Source organism: Spinacia oleracea, chromosome 2 (assembly GCF_020520425.1).
Source record: "Spinacia oleracea cultivar Varoflay chromosome 2, BTI_SOV_V1, whole genome shotgun sequence".
Classification (NCBI taxonomy): domain Eukaryota; kingdom Viridiplantae; phylum Streptophyta; class Magnoliopsida; order Caryophyllales; family Amaranthaceae; genus Spinacia; species Spinacia oleracea.
In genome coordinates this window covers 91868630-91885602 of record NC_079488.1, presented here as the reverse complement: position 1 = coordinate 91885602, position 16973 = coordinate 91868630, and the positions used below count along the sequence as shown (strand labels likewise).

The following is a 16973-nucleotide window of genomic DNA, read 5'->3' as shown; positions in this document are numbered from 1 at the left end:
AATTAATAATTTAAATTAGTTTCTTGGATTTTAATTTTGAATATTGTAATTATAATAAATGTTATTTATTCTAATTATTTTACTAAAATTAAAATCATGAATTAATTTAAATAACGACTGAAATTAAATTAAACTTTTTGGATTCAATTATAAATTTATATGAGCTTTAAATTTTACACAGGGACACTTGTCAGCTCCAGATTGAGCGCCCTGTGTTTTAGTAGAATATATATAGATAGATATAGATAGATTGAATCGGCCCTACTAGTTGGGCTAGTTTGTTTGGGAGTGCTTGTGATTGAGATTTAATTAAGAGCTTTTTATTTTTTTGGCAATTACGAGTAAGAAAACAACAATTACACACTATAAGGCCGTTTCCCTCTTGGTGGGCAAGATTATGGGCTTTAGCCACTACCTCCCTAGTCCCTACTAACTTTCATGCATACAAAATAGGCCAATTTCTTACCTTCTGCTTATATAACTTCGACTATTGTAACTATGTTGGTTCGCGCTTAATGGATTTTTTCAAGGCCTCAACTGCTTGCTTGCAGTCGGCCTTCACCACTACATTGCTTGAAATTGCACCCGCCAATTTTATACTTTCCAAGATTGCATAACACTCAGCTTGAGGGCATCTTGTGCAAAAATCCTTTTCACACCAGAGCATATAATTGTTTGGATTGCATGAGTATTAGTTAATATTTCCGTCCAACCTTCCTAAAATGGCTAACCAATCCAAAAACACTCCACTTTTCAGCAGACTCACCTTCTCATTCCAAACTTTCCCACTTCTAATAAACTTGATTGACCTAATTCTGGATCATCTTCTGGAATCATATAACTGAAAGGAGAACATGCTAAGGCTAACGAAGCCTGCTTTACCTAATGATTTTCACAATTCGATACCTTTTCTTGCAGTTATTTGGTCGTCCATTCCAAAATAGTTGCACCATTTTGACATTCACGTTTGCCCACGCATAACTTTAACCATCAATACTTATAATAATGTATTAGTAAAAAATTATTTTAAAAGTTGATATATTTAAAATATATATTAAGACAAACCTAATAATACTTTGCATTATAATTTTTAATTTTATTTATTAGTAGAAATTTGTGGTCAAAGCGACACAAGTGAATAGTGTCAAAAATCAAAATGGTGCAACTATTTAGGAAAAGAGGTAGTATTTAATTACGTTTTTGGTCAGTTTCCTCTAGCTATTTATATGAGGGTAGTGATAATCACGGCCCTAATTCTTCATCCCATAAATTTATTTCTAACAATTTTACTATTCTTAACGTCCAACACGAAGTCCCAAGCTCCAAACCTCTTAAAATTGGTTGTAACCCCTAAAAATTCCAAAAAAATTAAATAAAAAATCAAATCAAACATAAAGCTTAGTGGAATATCTAAGCACAATTGTTGATTGTTGTATACAATGATTCTCTTTCACGAGTTTGATCAAGAAAGTAAATGGGTATACAATGATTCTCAAACCCTACGATAGTGATATAAGAGGTAGAGACATAAGATGGGCATAGAGAACAACTTGTACAAGCGCCGGGTTTCCACCTTCATTCCGTTGAAGTGGAAAAGAGAAAGTGCAATGATGGAGAATATAAAGTGTGAAAGTAAGTTTGTGATTGGAGATTTGGAGCTGCTACTATGGCACAAGAAATGTATGGCAGTCGACAGTTCCGGGCCACGTGTCTTGCCAGCATGCCATGTCCTTCAGCTGCGAAATCAGGAATTTAAAGTTGGGGTGTGGACAATTAGCATAACTAGATTATATACGAAGTGAAGGAAAACTAACAAGAACAACATTTAAGTTTCTATAGTTTTTGTTTATATTTGGGGAGTTGGTGGATCATTCACAATCCAATGTGACCTCACCACTGATATTCATAGCCCATGACAGCTGCATCGTAAGCCGTAAGGGACAATGAGGCCCATGACAACCATCTTTAGGATTAGGGGTGTGATACGACGTGACACGATACTATATTGGAAATTTTTAAAGAATAGTTTGAGTACTTGACTATGGTTGTTTATTGGTTGCGGGTTGAGGCCATGCCAATATATTGGCTAAGTACGACCTAAAATATTTTGCATTAGAGTCCGTGCAAAATAAAAAAATATAAAGTAAAATAGTGAACAATACAAATGAATGTAAAAACTAGCTTGGATCCATGTGCACTTTTGAGTGGAATTTAATTTTTAAATAAGCATAAAACTAGGAAAAGACTGTCATTTGATATACCCAGCTCTATGTGCATCTGAGTACAAGATAAATGTGCTCTACAAAAAAGTTCAAAACTTTTCATTAATTCCAAGTTCAATTTCATTATTCTCATATTCACTTTTATTCTTCACGTTTCCTCATTAGGGATTCCTAAATATTATTTTCATTTGAAATCATGACTGTTGAAATCAGTAGTGCACAACAAAATTGAAGAACACAAAAATATAGTTCTTAGCAGCCATAAGCAGAGCTACTGAGAGAAAAATGAAATTAGAGAGAATTGCTTAGAGCACAAGCTATTACAGAATTAATGAAGTAAGCTAGCTAGAAATTGAAAAGCAACATATATAGGTAGGAAAAGCTCTGCTGGCATGACCAATCAGAAAGCATGAATAATCATATCAACCAATCATAAGTCAGTGGTACTAACAACTATTCTGACATTGTAAGATAGTTCAACAAAACAGTTAGAGGAGCTGCAATCCAGTGTGTGCTAGATCAGCTTTGTAATGTTGTGGATGTGCTTGTTGTTGCTGATCATGATGTCCAACACCCCTCCTCAAGCTAGGGGTTGTAGTAGAGAGTCCTGGCTTGGAAAGAAAATCAATGAACTGAGGAGATGGTAAGGCCATAGAAAAGACATCAACAATTTGAGAATGAGTAGGCAAATAGGTGAGTTGCAGTTACCTTCCATAACCTTATCACTAGTAAAGTGACAATTTATCTCAATGCGTTTAGTCCTCTCATGGAAGACAAGATTCTTACAAATGTAGATAGAAGAAATATTGATTGTTTTTATGTTACTGGCTTCAGATTAGTAACACCAAACTCCTCAAATAACCTAACCATCCAAGTAACTTCTGAAGCAGCTAATACCATAGCCCTGTACTCAGCGCGCTTTATGTGAACTCTTTGAAATTGTGCCTTGCTTCTTGGACTTCCAGGAAACAGGTAAATCACCAAACAGAAGTATGTAACATGTAATGTAGTTTCTGCTCCGATACCATGCTGAAATCAGTAGTGCATAGCATAACTGAAGAACACACATATATGGTTCTTAGCATCCATAGAAGGAGCTACTAAGACAGAAAATGAAATTAGAGAGAACTGCTTAGAGTTCAAGCTATTACAAAATTAATGAAGTAAGCTGGCTAGAAAATAGATAAGCAACATATATTGGTAGTAAGAGCTCTACTGGCATGACCAATTAGAGATCATGAATAATCCTGTCAACGAATCATAAGTCAATAGTACTAACAAACATGTTGACCGTGTAAGAAGACAACTCAGCAAAACAGTTAGAGGAACTGCAATCCAGTGTGTGCTAGACCAACTTTGTAATGTTGTAGTTGTGCTTGCTGTTGCTGATCATGCTCTCCAACAATGACTATTTTTGAAAAATATTTATTCTCACCATACCCTTATCCCAAACTCTATCCCATATGGCCACATCGAATTTAAAAAGTAGAATCCAACTATTTTAATGTTTTTTCTTTTGCATTTAACTCTCCTCTCCCGCAACGCAGAATTTACAGACTGCACTAGTAATCTATCTCTATTTTATAAGAAAACTCTTAAAGTTACATTAACATAAATTATCTTTTAGTGTCCACTCTCGATATTGTCGAACAAAAGAGGGTGCACGTGTTACCCGTAAGTCATAACACTAATAAGTAATAACCCATTCATGTTCAAATTTATTGTTGAGCTCAAACTCTCGAGTATTCAAAGAATAAACCTAAATGCATGTTTAAGAGACAGAGTTTAGATTATTTGTAGAAAGTGCTTCTAAAACTCAAGATATTTATGAATGGAAAACACAAATTAGCTCAAAAAAGATGCACACAAATTAAGATCACAACTGTCAACTTATCCCAAATTCAAAACATACACAAATTTTTTAATTTAAAAAAGGAGTGAATAGATACAAATATTCTTCAACAGGAACCCAAAAACAGAGAGACATTATTTTATTCATCTATCTGTCTATCTATATATACCCATGACTCATGACCTCTAAAATTTAATGACATGAAATAAAAAAAAACTTCAAAATTCCGTATTTTCTATTAATTTCCTTTATAGTAGATTTTCTTTTAAAAAATAAATCTGAGAAATGGAGTTGGGTTTGATTCCCATAATAGAAGTATTGATGATAGTGGGGTTAATTTGGTTAGTAAATATGGTGGTGAGAAGAGTAAATAGTTGGGTTTATGAATCAAAACTTGGAGAAATAAGGAAGAATTTGCCACCAGGTGATCTGGGTTTGCCATTTATAGGAAATATGTGGTGTTTTCTCAGAGCTTTCAAGTCTGCTAATCCTGATTCCTTCCTTAACTCTTACTTCACCAGGTTTCCTCTCTTTCTCTGCTAACCTATGTTTATTTCATTTCATCATGTTTTCTGATACTGTATTAATTAAGCTAATCGGCTCTTATTTATGATTTGAATTTTTACAACTTAATTTATCATACGGAGTACTCATGAGTAACCTAAAAGCTACTCCCATATCATGAGATTTACTAGGGGTCTGAACTGAAAGTACATAACAAAAGTTTCCGGTTGGTGTCACGGGCCTTTCACTAAGATACGCCATAGTCTCTGTTTGTTTCAATGCTAATTTAACTGTAAAGTAATTTTTCTTTGTTTATTTTCTTAGGGCACCCTTGGATTGGGTGTAATGGATTATGGGGTAATAAAAGTCAAACCACCATAATAAAAGGACAATGATGGTGAATTGAGGTGGTTGCAAGGAGGGTGGTGTGGTGGTATTGTGATGAGAAGTTGTGGTAGTGGTGGTGTTGTGAGGAGAAGGGAGGAAGGGGGGAGTAATTACCTCCAAATGAGGGTAATAATCACCCTAGTGGATGGTAGGTAACTATTTTCCCCATGATGAGGGTATTTGTTCCCCTTCCCTTTTATTTTCTTCTTGCCAACACTAGCTTGTTCCCTTTGCCACCACTTCATCCCCTCGTCATCACCTTCAATTAACTTAGTTTGACTTTTATTACTCCTTTAATACATTATCCTCAATCCAAACATGCCATTAAAAACAAGTATAGATCTCACTAAAGGCGGAAAGGAGGTGATGGACGAGAAGAGGAAAAAGAAAAAGAAGTATAATGAAATAGGGAGGAGGATATAACTAGGGGTGAGAAGAAAGTCAAGTTATCGTGAATCGGAATCGGAACCTGTTAGGAATACGTGGGTACCCGATAATACTGATTTTAACATGGATTACCCAAAATAAGGATCCGACCTATATAAAAATGTTTCTTATGCCCAAAATATAAAACAATCCAAGCTAATTTTTGAAAAAACATAAATATAGAATTACCACTTAAGCCCAAACTATAAAACAATCACTGCCCAAATCATAAAAATAGATAGTTTTTCAATAAAATATCAATAATTTATTTAAAATTTTAAAATAACATGGTACTCCCTCCGTATTTTTTTAAGAGATACACTTGGCCGGACACGGGTATTAAGAAGAATAATTGAATGAAATAAAATAATAAAGCAAGTGGGGTTGGATAGATATTTTAATAATTAAATATGTGGGGACCATGTCATTTTGGTGGGTGGAGGGTGGGGTGGGTTTATGAAAATATTTGTTTAATAGGATGGTGGGTGATAGGGTATATTAGATGTATTATTTAATTAGATGGTGGGGTTGATAAGTTACTAAAAATGGCAAGTGTATCTCTTAAATAAATACGGCCGGAAAAGGCAAGTGTATCTCTTAAAAAAAATACGGAGGGAGTACCTTGAATCGGAACCTGGTGCAACAGGTTTTGGTTCTCATTTTCAGGAACCTCTTGCAACAGGTTCCGATTCCCATTTTAAAGAACATGTTGCAACAGGTTCCGATTCCTGTAATTTTAACCGGGTACCCTGTTGTGTTCACCCCTAAATATAACATTTCTTTCTTTACAAAGGAAAATATTTCCCCTTAGGACAATCATTTTTTTTAGGGAAATATTATTTTTCGTCCCTTGAGAAAACCTACAAAGGAAAATAACAAAATAGTTTCCACAAACGTTTCTATCATAACAAAGAGATCTAAATTGTACCCGTTAAAGTGTACTAATTAATTATTCCCTCCGTCCTTTAATACTCGTACCGGTTTAATCAGTGCGGAGTTTGAAATATTTAAATTGACTTATTAATTTAATGGGTGTTAGTTGATAGTGGGGTATTTTTTTAATATAGTTAATGGGAAATGGGTAAGAGGTAGAGAGTGGTGAGTGAGGGTGTGAATTTTTAAATGATTTTTTGTGGGGAATAGGGGTGTAGGTGGGGTTAGTAAGTAAGTGTGAGAAATAATATAATATTGGTATATAGAAGCGGTGCAAATATTAAGGGACGACTCGAAAAGAAAAGCGGTGCGAGTATTAAGGGACGGAGGGAGTATATATTGAGGGAATACTCCATACCCATAAACGTTCATTTGAAACTTCTCTTTTTACTAAGCAATGTATTGGCCGTGTGAAAAAAATTGCACATTTCAAACAAAATTAAAGTTGAAGTTTCAATCATTTAGGGGCACTTTGAGTGAAGATTTCCCTTACTATTCCTACTAGTCTCAAAGTGTCTAAGGCGCTAAGTTGTGTGGGATTCCGTCCAATATGACACTTTATCCTACCTTGTATAAAAAACATATCTATTTAAATGGCTTGTTATTTTAGAAACAAAAACATGGTGTACGACGTATATTAGTACCCGCTACTTTGACAGCTGACCATTACCCGCTACTATTCACCGCTACTCGCTACTCAACCGCTAACCGTTACCCGCTACTCAACCGCTAACCGCTACCCGCTACCGATAATTTTGCCGAACAAAGCCTATAAACATTTTTAGTTAATTTTATCTCGTTACTACGCTAAATATAATATACACCAAATTAAATAAGAATTTCGGTTTTCGAAACTAGAAAACCAGGTTTAAACATGGATTAAGTGGAAAATTGGAAACCATGGGTGGATTAACGTGGATAGGTGTGTTGTTAAGTTTTAGCGTTTTACCCATTTATGGTGAATGACAAAATCAGTCTAAATCTTGTCATAAATAAGGAAATAATAATTTCTGCCGGCAAGCAAAAGTTGTCAATTTGCTTTGCACTACTCCGTGTAAGGTCCACTTCGGAAAAGTTAGCGGTAACGAGTAGCGGTTGGTGGTTGAGTAGTGAATAGCTCTTAGATTAGCGGGTAACGATTAGCTGTTAGAATAGTGGGTAATGATTACTGTTAAAGTAGCAAGTAATGGTTAGTTGTCAAAGTAGCGGGTAATAAGATGAGTGTTCGGTAAAAGTAGCGGTTGATATTATTAAAATAAAATAAAATCTATACACCGTATATATTGTTGAAGCAAGTTTTCCCAACAATATATGAGTTTCCCACATTGATAAAAACATGAGACAGTATCACAGGCTAAGAGCCTACTCCTCTTATGGCCATATGGTTTTAAGGTTGAACGTTCTTTGATCTTGTTAAGTGAACTATCTCTTTTGATGACGTGCGCGACTCAGACCCCTATTTAACATGGTATCAAAGCCAGACTCATAACTTGGAGAAAAAGTGACACATGTGAGAGAAAGTGTTGTGAAACGCGCTCCGACCAATGAAATATCACATGTAACCGAACTAAAAACAGTCCTCACACGTGAGGGGGATTGTTGAAGCAAGCTTTCCCAAACAACACATGTGAGTTTCCCACATTGATCAAAGATGAGACATTTAATCCCTTAATAAGGTTATGAGGTTGTTCCTCTTATTGCTATATGGTTTTAAGGTGGAACCTCATTTGGACTTTGTTAAGTGGACTCTCACTCTTGATGTCGAGTACGGCCCATACTGGTATTTACTACTTCCTCCATTTTTTTTTATTATTGCACCGTTTTCCTTTTTCGGAAGTTGCATATTAATTGCACCATTTTCTTTTTTGGCAAATTTACCTAAATGCAATGACATTTAAATCCTTATATGGGTGGTGGGGACCAAACTCCACTTGTTCTTTACATAAAAACTTGTACTTAATCACATGGGTATTTTTGTCAATCTCTCACATTTTACCTCCTTTCTTAATTCTTGTGCCCAAGGTAGATGGTGCAATAATAAAAAAATGGAGGAAGTATAAATTTGTCAAAAATGTTACCCGCTACTAATTTTAATATTTGACAAGAATACTTAACCGCTACATTACCCAACACTTATAAATTTTATGGTGCACTATTCGTTGCGTAATGATCATCGATAATGTTTAGCTTATCGTTTTAAGATCTCCAAAATATTATTAAAATTTCCCAATAGGTTTACATTTTAGTCATCCACAAAAAATCTACCAAGCACTTAATTTTTTTAATCTATTCTCTTTTCTTAACTAGATAGAAAATTACTTAAAATTGACAAATTGTACATTTGTACTCTATAGTTGTAAATTGTAATATAGGACCACGTAGCACGTTGTACATACCCGCCTTTATTATTAAACCTCGATTACTTTTATTGTTAAAATTAAAATTGACCAAAACTTTCTCCTTATCTTTATACACTCGTAGTTGTATTTGTTGTGTAAAGTAACTAAGAGCATCATTTCGATATTGACTAACAAATAATAAGCCTTTATTAGTAAATAATAATGAATCATTTCGATTCTTGTTAATTGAAACCGATTAAGACTAAATAATTTTTTAGGCAAAAAGAAAATGACCCTAACTCGTTACTCCCTCTGCATTTAATTAAAAGATACATTTTTCATAATGTCATGGTCCTTATTTTCAATCATATTAATATTTCTCAACCTCGTGTAACATCATTTTTCTACTATAAAAAATAATCCACCCACTATTAATTTCTTCTTATACCCACTTTTATTTTATTTTAATAAATTAAACTCTCCCTCCTAAAACTACATGTCAGTCAAATTGTATCTTTTAATTAAAGAAAGAGGGAGTATGATGTTTCACCTTTAGACTGTCTGATATACTCCATCCGTTTCAAAGGACAATTTCCATAAGTAGGTGTTTCAAATTAAGGACTCTCTTATTTTATTTTTGGGTAGATGACTTACTATATTTAATGCATTTACACTCCTCTATTTTCCACTTTGCTTACAACATTTCACTCAATCTAGTTTTATGTTCTCTTTATACTCATACCTTTTCACTCAGCCTATATTTCTTTTATTCTTTTTTTTTAAACCACTTCATTCAACCTTATTTTTTTCATTATTCTTTTCTTAAAATATTTCACTTGTTCCATACTTATTTCTTATTTTTCAATCATTTATCTTGATTTTTGTAATTTGCGTAAATGTCTTTGTTATTTCGAAATGGATGAAGTACTCAATAAGTGGTCTCCAATTCTTAAATGGAATTGGTCCACACTAAATTTATTGTGGACATTGTCTTGAAATAAAGTCAACAACTTGTTTTTAATTTATTTTGGCATTTTATTAGGATTATTATGAATAAAATATCAAATTAGCGTAGTTGGTACATGTTGTGCTTGAAAAAATGTGATTTTAAGTCACAATCCGCTCTTAAAAAACACAAGGTTACTATGCTTCAAAAAATGGTTACTATGTCTAAGAATTTCGGTTAATTAATGAACAATAAAGATTTCTATGAAAAGAAGAGTGCTAGAGAAAACTATTGATTTTGGATCAACACTAATATTATTCAGATTCACGCAAAAATAATCCATAAATGGTAGGATATTTAATATTTCCATAATAAGGATAGTGGGACATCGATCTTTTTCACTCAAAAAGTGAAATGGCAATTTAGGAAGAGACCAACAGTAATGAGGATAGTGACAGACGACAAGCTTTAATGGGTCCTCGAATCAAACTCATAACTTTGGCCACTTTGGGCCTCTCTACTTTTCTGATTACTCTCTCTCTCTCTCTCTCTACCTTGTATTCTTCAAATATGCCAATTCCTATCTAGGGAAGTGGGAACCAATTCAATCTTTCAGGTCGGGTCCAGATTTTGGATTTCGATCCATGCCACTCTTACTCTCTCATTTCTTTTTCTTTTTCTTTTTAATTATCTCTCCTCTCTTTTTAGCATCTTTTAAAATTTACTTGTAAAGGAAAATACATTTAGGCCCTATTTGGTTCATTATTAGTAAAGGAAATGAAGAGAAAAGAAAGGAAGGGAAAAGAAAGGAAAAGAAGAGAAGAGAAAGAGATTTTATTTTCCTGTTTTTGGTTTAAGGGAAAGAAAGGAAGGGAAGAGAAAGGAAATATAAATGACAGCTTTTAATTTTCTCTTTCCTTCCAAATTCCTCCAATTTTGGGAGGAAAGGAAAGTGAAATTTTTTTAAAGGAGCTTTCCTTCCAATTCCCTTCCTTTCCTTCCACTTCCCATATAATTATTTGAACCAAATACAGGAAATCTTATTTTATCTTTCCTTTCTTTTCTTTTCCTTCCAATTCCTCCCAACCAAATAAAGCCTTAAGGTTAGGATGTTGTTAGATAGATACGTCTCACTATCAAAATATCAACTAACGACTTCTTTGATTATTAGTAAAAGTGCAATTCTTTAAACCAAAGAAATTGTAGAATGACACGATACCAATGCTCGAATCCATGCCTTGTTGTTTACCGTTGATGGATGATAACAAGGGAAAAAATGCTTTACAAAGTATTTCCTCTGTCTCTCAATACTCGCACCGCTTTTTTTAAACTCCATACCGGTCAAACCGGTACGAGTATTAAGGGATGGAGGGAGTAGTCAGGAATTTACATGACAAATGCTAAATATATTTATATTATACTTATATAAGTGGCATATTTAAAAATGAACTAAAAATTGGTAATCTATGAATCAACAGAAATTATGTTTAGGGGCCGTTTGGTTGGAGAAGGAGAAAGGGAAAGAGAATGAGAATGGGAATCAAGGAGAATGAAATGAAAACCCTTTGTTTAAGAATGTTGTTTGGTTTGTCCATTCTTCTCCCCTCTCTCTCTCCTAAGTAAGATAATAAATAATAAATAATAAATAATTATTAATTAATATTTATTATTTATTATTTATTATTTATTATTCATTATTTATTATTCATTATTGATTATTATTTATTATTTATTATTTATAGATTATTTATTATTTATTATTAATTATTCATTATTTATATTTATTATTAATTATTAATTATTAATTATTAATTATTAATTATTAATTATTAATTATTAATTATTAATTGTTAATTATTAATTGTTAATTGTTAATTGTTAATTGTTAATTGTTAATTGTTAATTGTTAATTGTTAATTGTTAATTGTTAATTATTAATTATTAATTACTAATTACTAATTACTAATTACTCAGTATTAATTATTTATAGAGAGTGGTCAAGGGAAAGGGAATGGCAAACCTTGGGGGTGGTAGGTAGAGCTGTCAAAAATCGACCCGACCCGAAAACCGACCCGAACCCGACCCGAAAATACTGGGTCCTGAACAAGATTTTGTGACCCGTAACCCGATTTTATCCGAACCCGAGCAACCCGAAAATGAATGGGTCAAAACCTGACCGAACCCGTTTTGGACCCGACCGATTGAAAATCATTGTATTTATAGTAATAAATGAGATTATGAGAAAATTTAAGCATAATAGACACGTTGTTTTTACTATTTTTGTGTGTAATATGATTTTAATTTGAATTATACGCCATTTTATGGTTGAATTTGAATAAATATAAACTTTCGTAAGAAAATTTGTTAATTTGTCCCAATATTTTGTATATTTATAAGCTAAATTAATGAAAATATAATGCGCGTTTTAAAATCTCTCAACCCGTTGGGTCAACCCGAACCCGAAAGTTCTGGGTCTTGAACAAGCATTTGCAAACCCGAACCCAAAAGTGACCGACCCGATTCAACCCGAACCCGAAAGTAATTCTTTACAACCCGACCCGACCGACCCGTTTGACAGGTCTAGTGGTAGGGTATCATTGTAGAGGGATTTGGGGTAAGTGAAAAAGAAAATAGGGTAAAGGGAATGACAAAACCCACCAAACAAACAACAACAAATGGAATGAAACCCCATCATTCGCTTTCCCTTTCCTGAAAACCCCCAACCAAACGCCCCCTTAAAGGAGTAATTGAACTCTATGGTGCTTGTGACTTTTCAACAAAATCGTTTATGTACTGGTAATACATGATTATAGAAGCTTAATGATATATAATCTTAATGACGAATTGGCGATGAATAATATACCAAGTGTAGGTGTATAAGCTGATGCACTATGTTTGAACAGGTTTGGTAAAACAGGAATTTACAAGGCATTTATGTTTGGTAGTCCAAGTGTAATTGTTACTACAGCTGAAACATGCAGAAAAGTGTTAAATGATGATGAACATTTCAAGCCTGGTTGGCCTGTTTCGACTATAAAGTTGATTGGTAGGAAATCCTTCGTTTCCATTCCCTACGAGGAGCATAAACGTCTAAGGAGGTTAACTTCTGCTCCCATCAATGGACATGAAGCATTATCAGAATACATGACATATATAGAAGACATTGTCAATATTGCTCTCGACAAATGGAGTAAAATGGGAGAAATTGAGTTTCTGACACAGCTTCGCAAGTTAACTTTCAGGATAATTATGTATATCTTTTTGAGCTCAGAGAGTGAACCTGTAATGGAGGCCTTAGAAAGAGAGTATACAACACTCAACTATGGTGTTAGAGCTATGGCAATCAATCTCCCGGGATTTGCTTACCATGAAGCACTTAAGGTATGATCATTGCCTTATATTTCACTTTAGTAATTTTTTGACTCAATTATGAATAAATGAATGTTGAATTTTCCCTAGGCTCGAAAGAGACTTGTGGCGGTGTTTCAGTCTATAATAGATGAACGAAGGGTACTGAAAAGGGACAGAGTCGCTATCAAGGCCAAGAAGGATATGATGGATGCTTTGCTCGAGGTTGAAGATGAGAATGGAAGAAGATTGACTGATGAGGAGATTATTGATCTTTTAGTCATGTACTTGAATGCTGGACATGAATCCTCTGGTCATACCTTGGCGTGGGCTACTGTCTTGTTGCAGAAACACCCTGAATTTCTGCAGAAAGCCAAGGTATAACTAAATAAGAACCCTTGCACTTACTTTGTGGACTTGTTTTCTGTTTTCCTTATCTTAAACTTTCAGATGGTTGATTAGCAAATTTACGTGTTCAAGAACTGTAACGTTTATTCCAGGTTGAGCAAGAAGAGATTGTGAAAAAAAGGCCAGCAGGACAGAAAGGACTGACACTGAAAGAAATCAGAGAAATGACTTATCTTTCTCAGGTATGTGTAATGTGTAATGTGTAATGTGTAATGTGTAATGTGTAATGTGTAATGTGTAATGTTCTGGTTTAGCTTTGCGTTTGCTAAACAATGGTGTATATCCATGAAATCAAGGTAGTAGATGAAACTCTTCGGTGGGTGACATTCTCACTTGTAGTCTTTCGAGAGGCACTATCAGATGTCACAATAAACGGTCAGTACTGCATCAAAGCTCTAACGTTAAACTTGGTCTGGTTCAATTTGACACTTTATAACCAATGGTTGGAGTTGGTTTAGTTTGTTTACGACATATGATATTTACACAAGAAAATTGTGGATTATTTCAGGTTATACAATTCCTAAAGGATGGAAAGTGTTGGTTTGGTTTAGAACTTGTCACTTGGATCCTGAAAACTGGCCTGACCCTATGAAGTTCAACCCTTCTAGATGGGATGTAAGTTAGAAATGGAAACTCTTTTCATTTTCTTTTAATGTTGCCAAATTTGTGCAACAAAAGATATGATGTTGATCAACACTACACTACACTACACTACAGGACCTTATCCCTAAAGCAGGGTCTTTTCTTCCCTTTGGTGCTGGGAGCAGACTTTGTCCTGGAAATGATCTCGCCAAGCTAGAAATATCCATTTTTCTACACTACTTTCTCCTTAATTACAGGTAAAACATTATGGTTATTATTTTCTGAATTTCTATCATGCATGCACATTGTTAAAATTTTATGGTAAAATCATGTTCTGCAGGCTGGAATTAGTAAATCCCGACTGTGCTGTGCAATACTTACCGCATAGAAGACCAAAAGACAACTGCTTGGCAAAAGTCAGAAGGATCTAAGCTTTGACACCGTCACTTTGCAGATAATAAGCAGTGATTTGTAACATAAATGAGACACCCTACATGAATGAATCACACAGGGCTCAGCTTTTAACATTCAGTGTATTGGTAAAAACAAATACATTCTGGTGGAGGAATGATCTTATGACTATTTGTTGATTATAAAGCAACGGGCAACTATTCCAACTTGAAATAGTTACGGGGTACTATTTTGTGGGAGTTCTCTTAATTATTCCATCTCTCAACTTACACTAGTAGAAAAATATTCTTTTGCTGCTACGAGTTCGCTGTGTTTTATTAAGAACGCTTCTAATCAAATGGATTTTTTTAAATAATGCGGTGTTTTCATATTGCTTAGCGGCGTCATTGAGATGTCGCCTCTAAGCAATCCCTTAGGGTGCGTTTGGTTCGCACAGGGTAAACGGAATGGAATCAAGAATGGGATAGAAGGGGAATGGAAATCATTCCCTTTGATGTAAAAAATTGTTTGGGATGGTTTTATTCATTTTTCATTCATCTCCTCTCTCACCACCCTTTTGTCGCCGCCGTCGCCGGCCCTCCGTCCCCTTCTCCTCTGACACCGTCCCTCCTTCTCTCTCCCCCTCTGTCGATGTCCTATCCTTCTCTCCCTCCCCACGTCGCCGCCACTCCCTCTCCCTCTGTCGCTGTCCACTCCTCCCCCTCCCCTCGTCGCTGCCACTCCCCCTCCCCTCGTCGCTGCCACTCTTTCTCCCCCTCCCCTTCGTCGCTGCCACTCTTTCTCCCCCTCCCCTTCGTCGCCGCCACTCCCCCTCCTTTTCCCTCTCCCCTCTGTCGTCGCTCCTCCCCCTCCCTTCGGCGTGGCTGATCTGAGCAGGCGTGTATGTGTCGGTGTAGATGGTCGGTGACGGTGGTCGACGATGGTGAAGGCAGCCGGAGCTTGGTGGTCGGGTGGTCGGAGTTTAGATCTAGGGTTAGAGGAGAGAGAGAGGAGGTGGGGGAAGTAAAGAGATGAAAGGGAATGCAAAAGTCTTGGGGGGGGTGGGGAATGAGTGTAGAGGGTTTTAGGGTAAACTCAAAAAGAAAAAAGGGTAAAGGGAATGATAAAAGAGGTCTAACAAACAACAACAAAGGGAATGATTACAATCCATTCTCATTCCCTTTGATTATTACCCCCAACCAAACGCACCCTTAGTATTGATTATCAGCGTTTTAACTAAAACGCCTCAAAGAAATCACAAAAGAAAAAGGCACGCCTTTCTCGGTTTCTTCGTCATTTGTACGCTTATTGCTGAAACCCTACCTTCCTCCTCCACTGCCAATTTCTCTCTCCCTTGAGAGGTGAGGCTAATCAACAATGGATGAATCATTGGAGTAACAGTGGGACCTTCGTCGCATCAGACTAATCCGTTAATTAGGGTAAGGGTATCTTGGGTATTAAGTCATTTGTGATGGTATCTTGGGTATTAAATCATTTGTGAGGGGTTATGCATTTCTGAAACTTGATGGGCGTTTGGTGAATTATGCTAAAACTCGGTGGTATTTCTTGAAAAATCCGTTAATTTTAATGTCTCTATTATTCTTTATACTCTTTACCTCCTCAAAATAATGATTTGACAAAATATTGTAGAATACAAAAAAATCAAGGGTAAAACAACCAAGAAAGTCTATGTTTCTATAAACTTTAGGATGCATTCTATTCACTTGATTATCTACACTTATATTTTCTGAACTTATCTTAACTTAATTGAACTTATCAAAATTTATTTTAGTTATAAATTGTGCTTGGTCAACCCTTATTTTTCCTGAACTTATCTTATCTAAACGACTGAACTAAAATGTAAGGCAAACACCAAGTCTTTGAACTACAGGTCAATATCTTAGCTTCTTCAATAATGCAGCCACCAATGGCTCCCAAGAAAACCTCTTCAACTGCGTATATGTATGGATCATGGTAAACTTGAACGGATATTTGATCAATTACCCCCCGTTCCGATATAATTAAGGACATAACATGATTTAAAAAATAAAAACTTATAAAAAGTATGTAGAGAAAATGTGGATAAATTGTGTTTTGTGAGGAAACAGGAGCAATATGGTAAAATATGATTACTTGGAATAATAAAACACACACTAAAACGGAAACTATGTAGGACAAAAAACACCCAAATCGAGTTTATTGTACATGTATTGATATTTACTCTTATTAGACGAGTAAAGCGACAAACAATTTTATCATGTTATTGAGTGATAATTGTTTTTAGTGTCATATGTGTGCCTTACATATGTGTCCATTAAGTATCGCGTTTAGGATACGTGTCGGACACGGATACGCTAACTAAGACGATGGAATGTCTATCTCAATATATACCCTTCATTCGTTTCCTTAAAAGATTAAATTTTGAAATCTCCAGCTAAAGAAAAGTTATACAAAACTTTAAGAAAGAAATCAACGAAATAATTCTAGCTAAAGAAAAGTTATATAAAACTTTAAGAAAGAAATCAAAGATATAATTCTAGATAAAGGCAGGAGAAACGAATCAAACAGAAAAGGAAAGAAATCAAGACAGGATGAATCAGCAAATGTACTCCAAATGGGAACAACCTACCAATGAA

At 35.0% G+C, this 16973-nt stretch overlaps 1 protein-coding gene across 1 annotated transcript; it reads left to right on the top strand.

The window, feature by feature from the left end:
* Window positions 1-4264: 4264 nt before the first annotated feature.
* On the top strand, window positions 4265-14615 carry LOC110793291 (ent-kaurenoic acid oxidase 1). Its single transcript, XM_021998151.2, has 8 exons — window positions 4265-4595; window positions 12513-12990; window positions 13069-13335; window positions 13458-13547; window positions 13662-13740; window positions 13874-13980; window positions 14083-14204; window positions 14288-14615. Exons 1-8 carry the CDS (start codon window positions 4360-4362, stop codon window positions 14376-14378), a joined length of 1470 nt encoding a protein of 489 aa, XP_021853843.1. The 5' UTR covers window positions 4265-4359; the 3' UTR covers window positions 14379-14615.
* Window positions 14616-16973: the final 2358 nt, after the last annotated feature.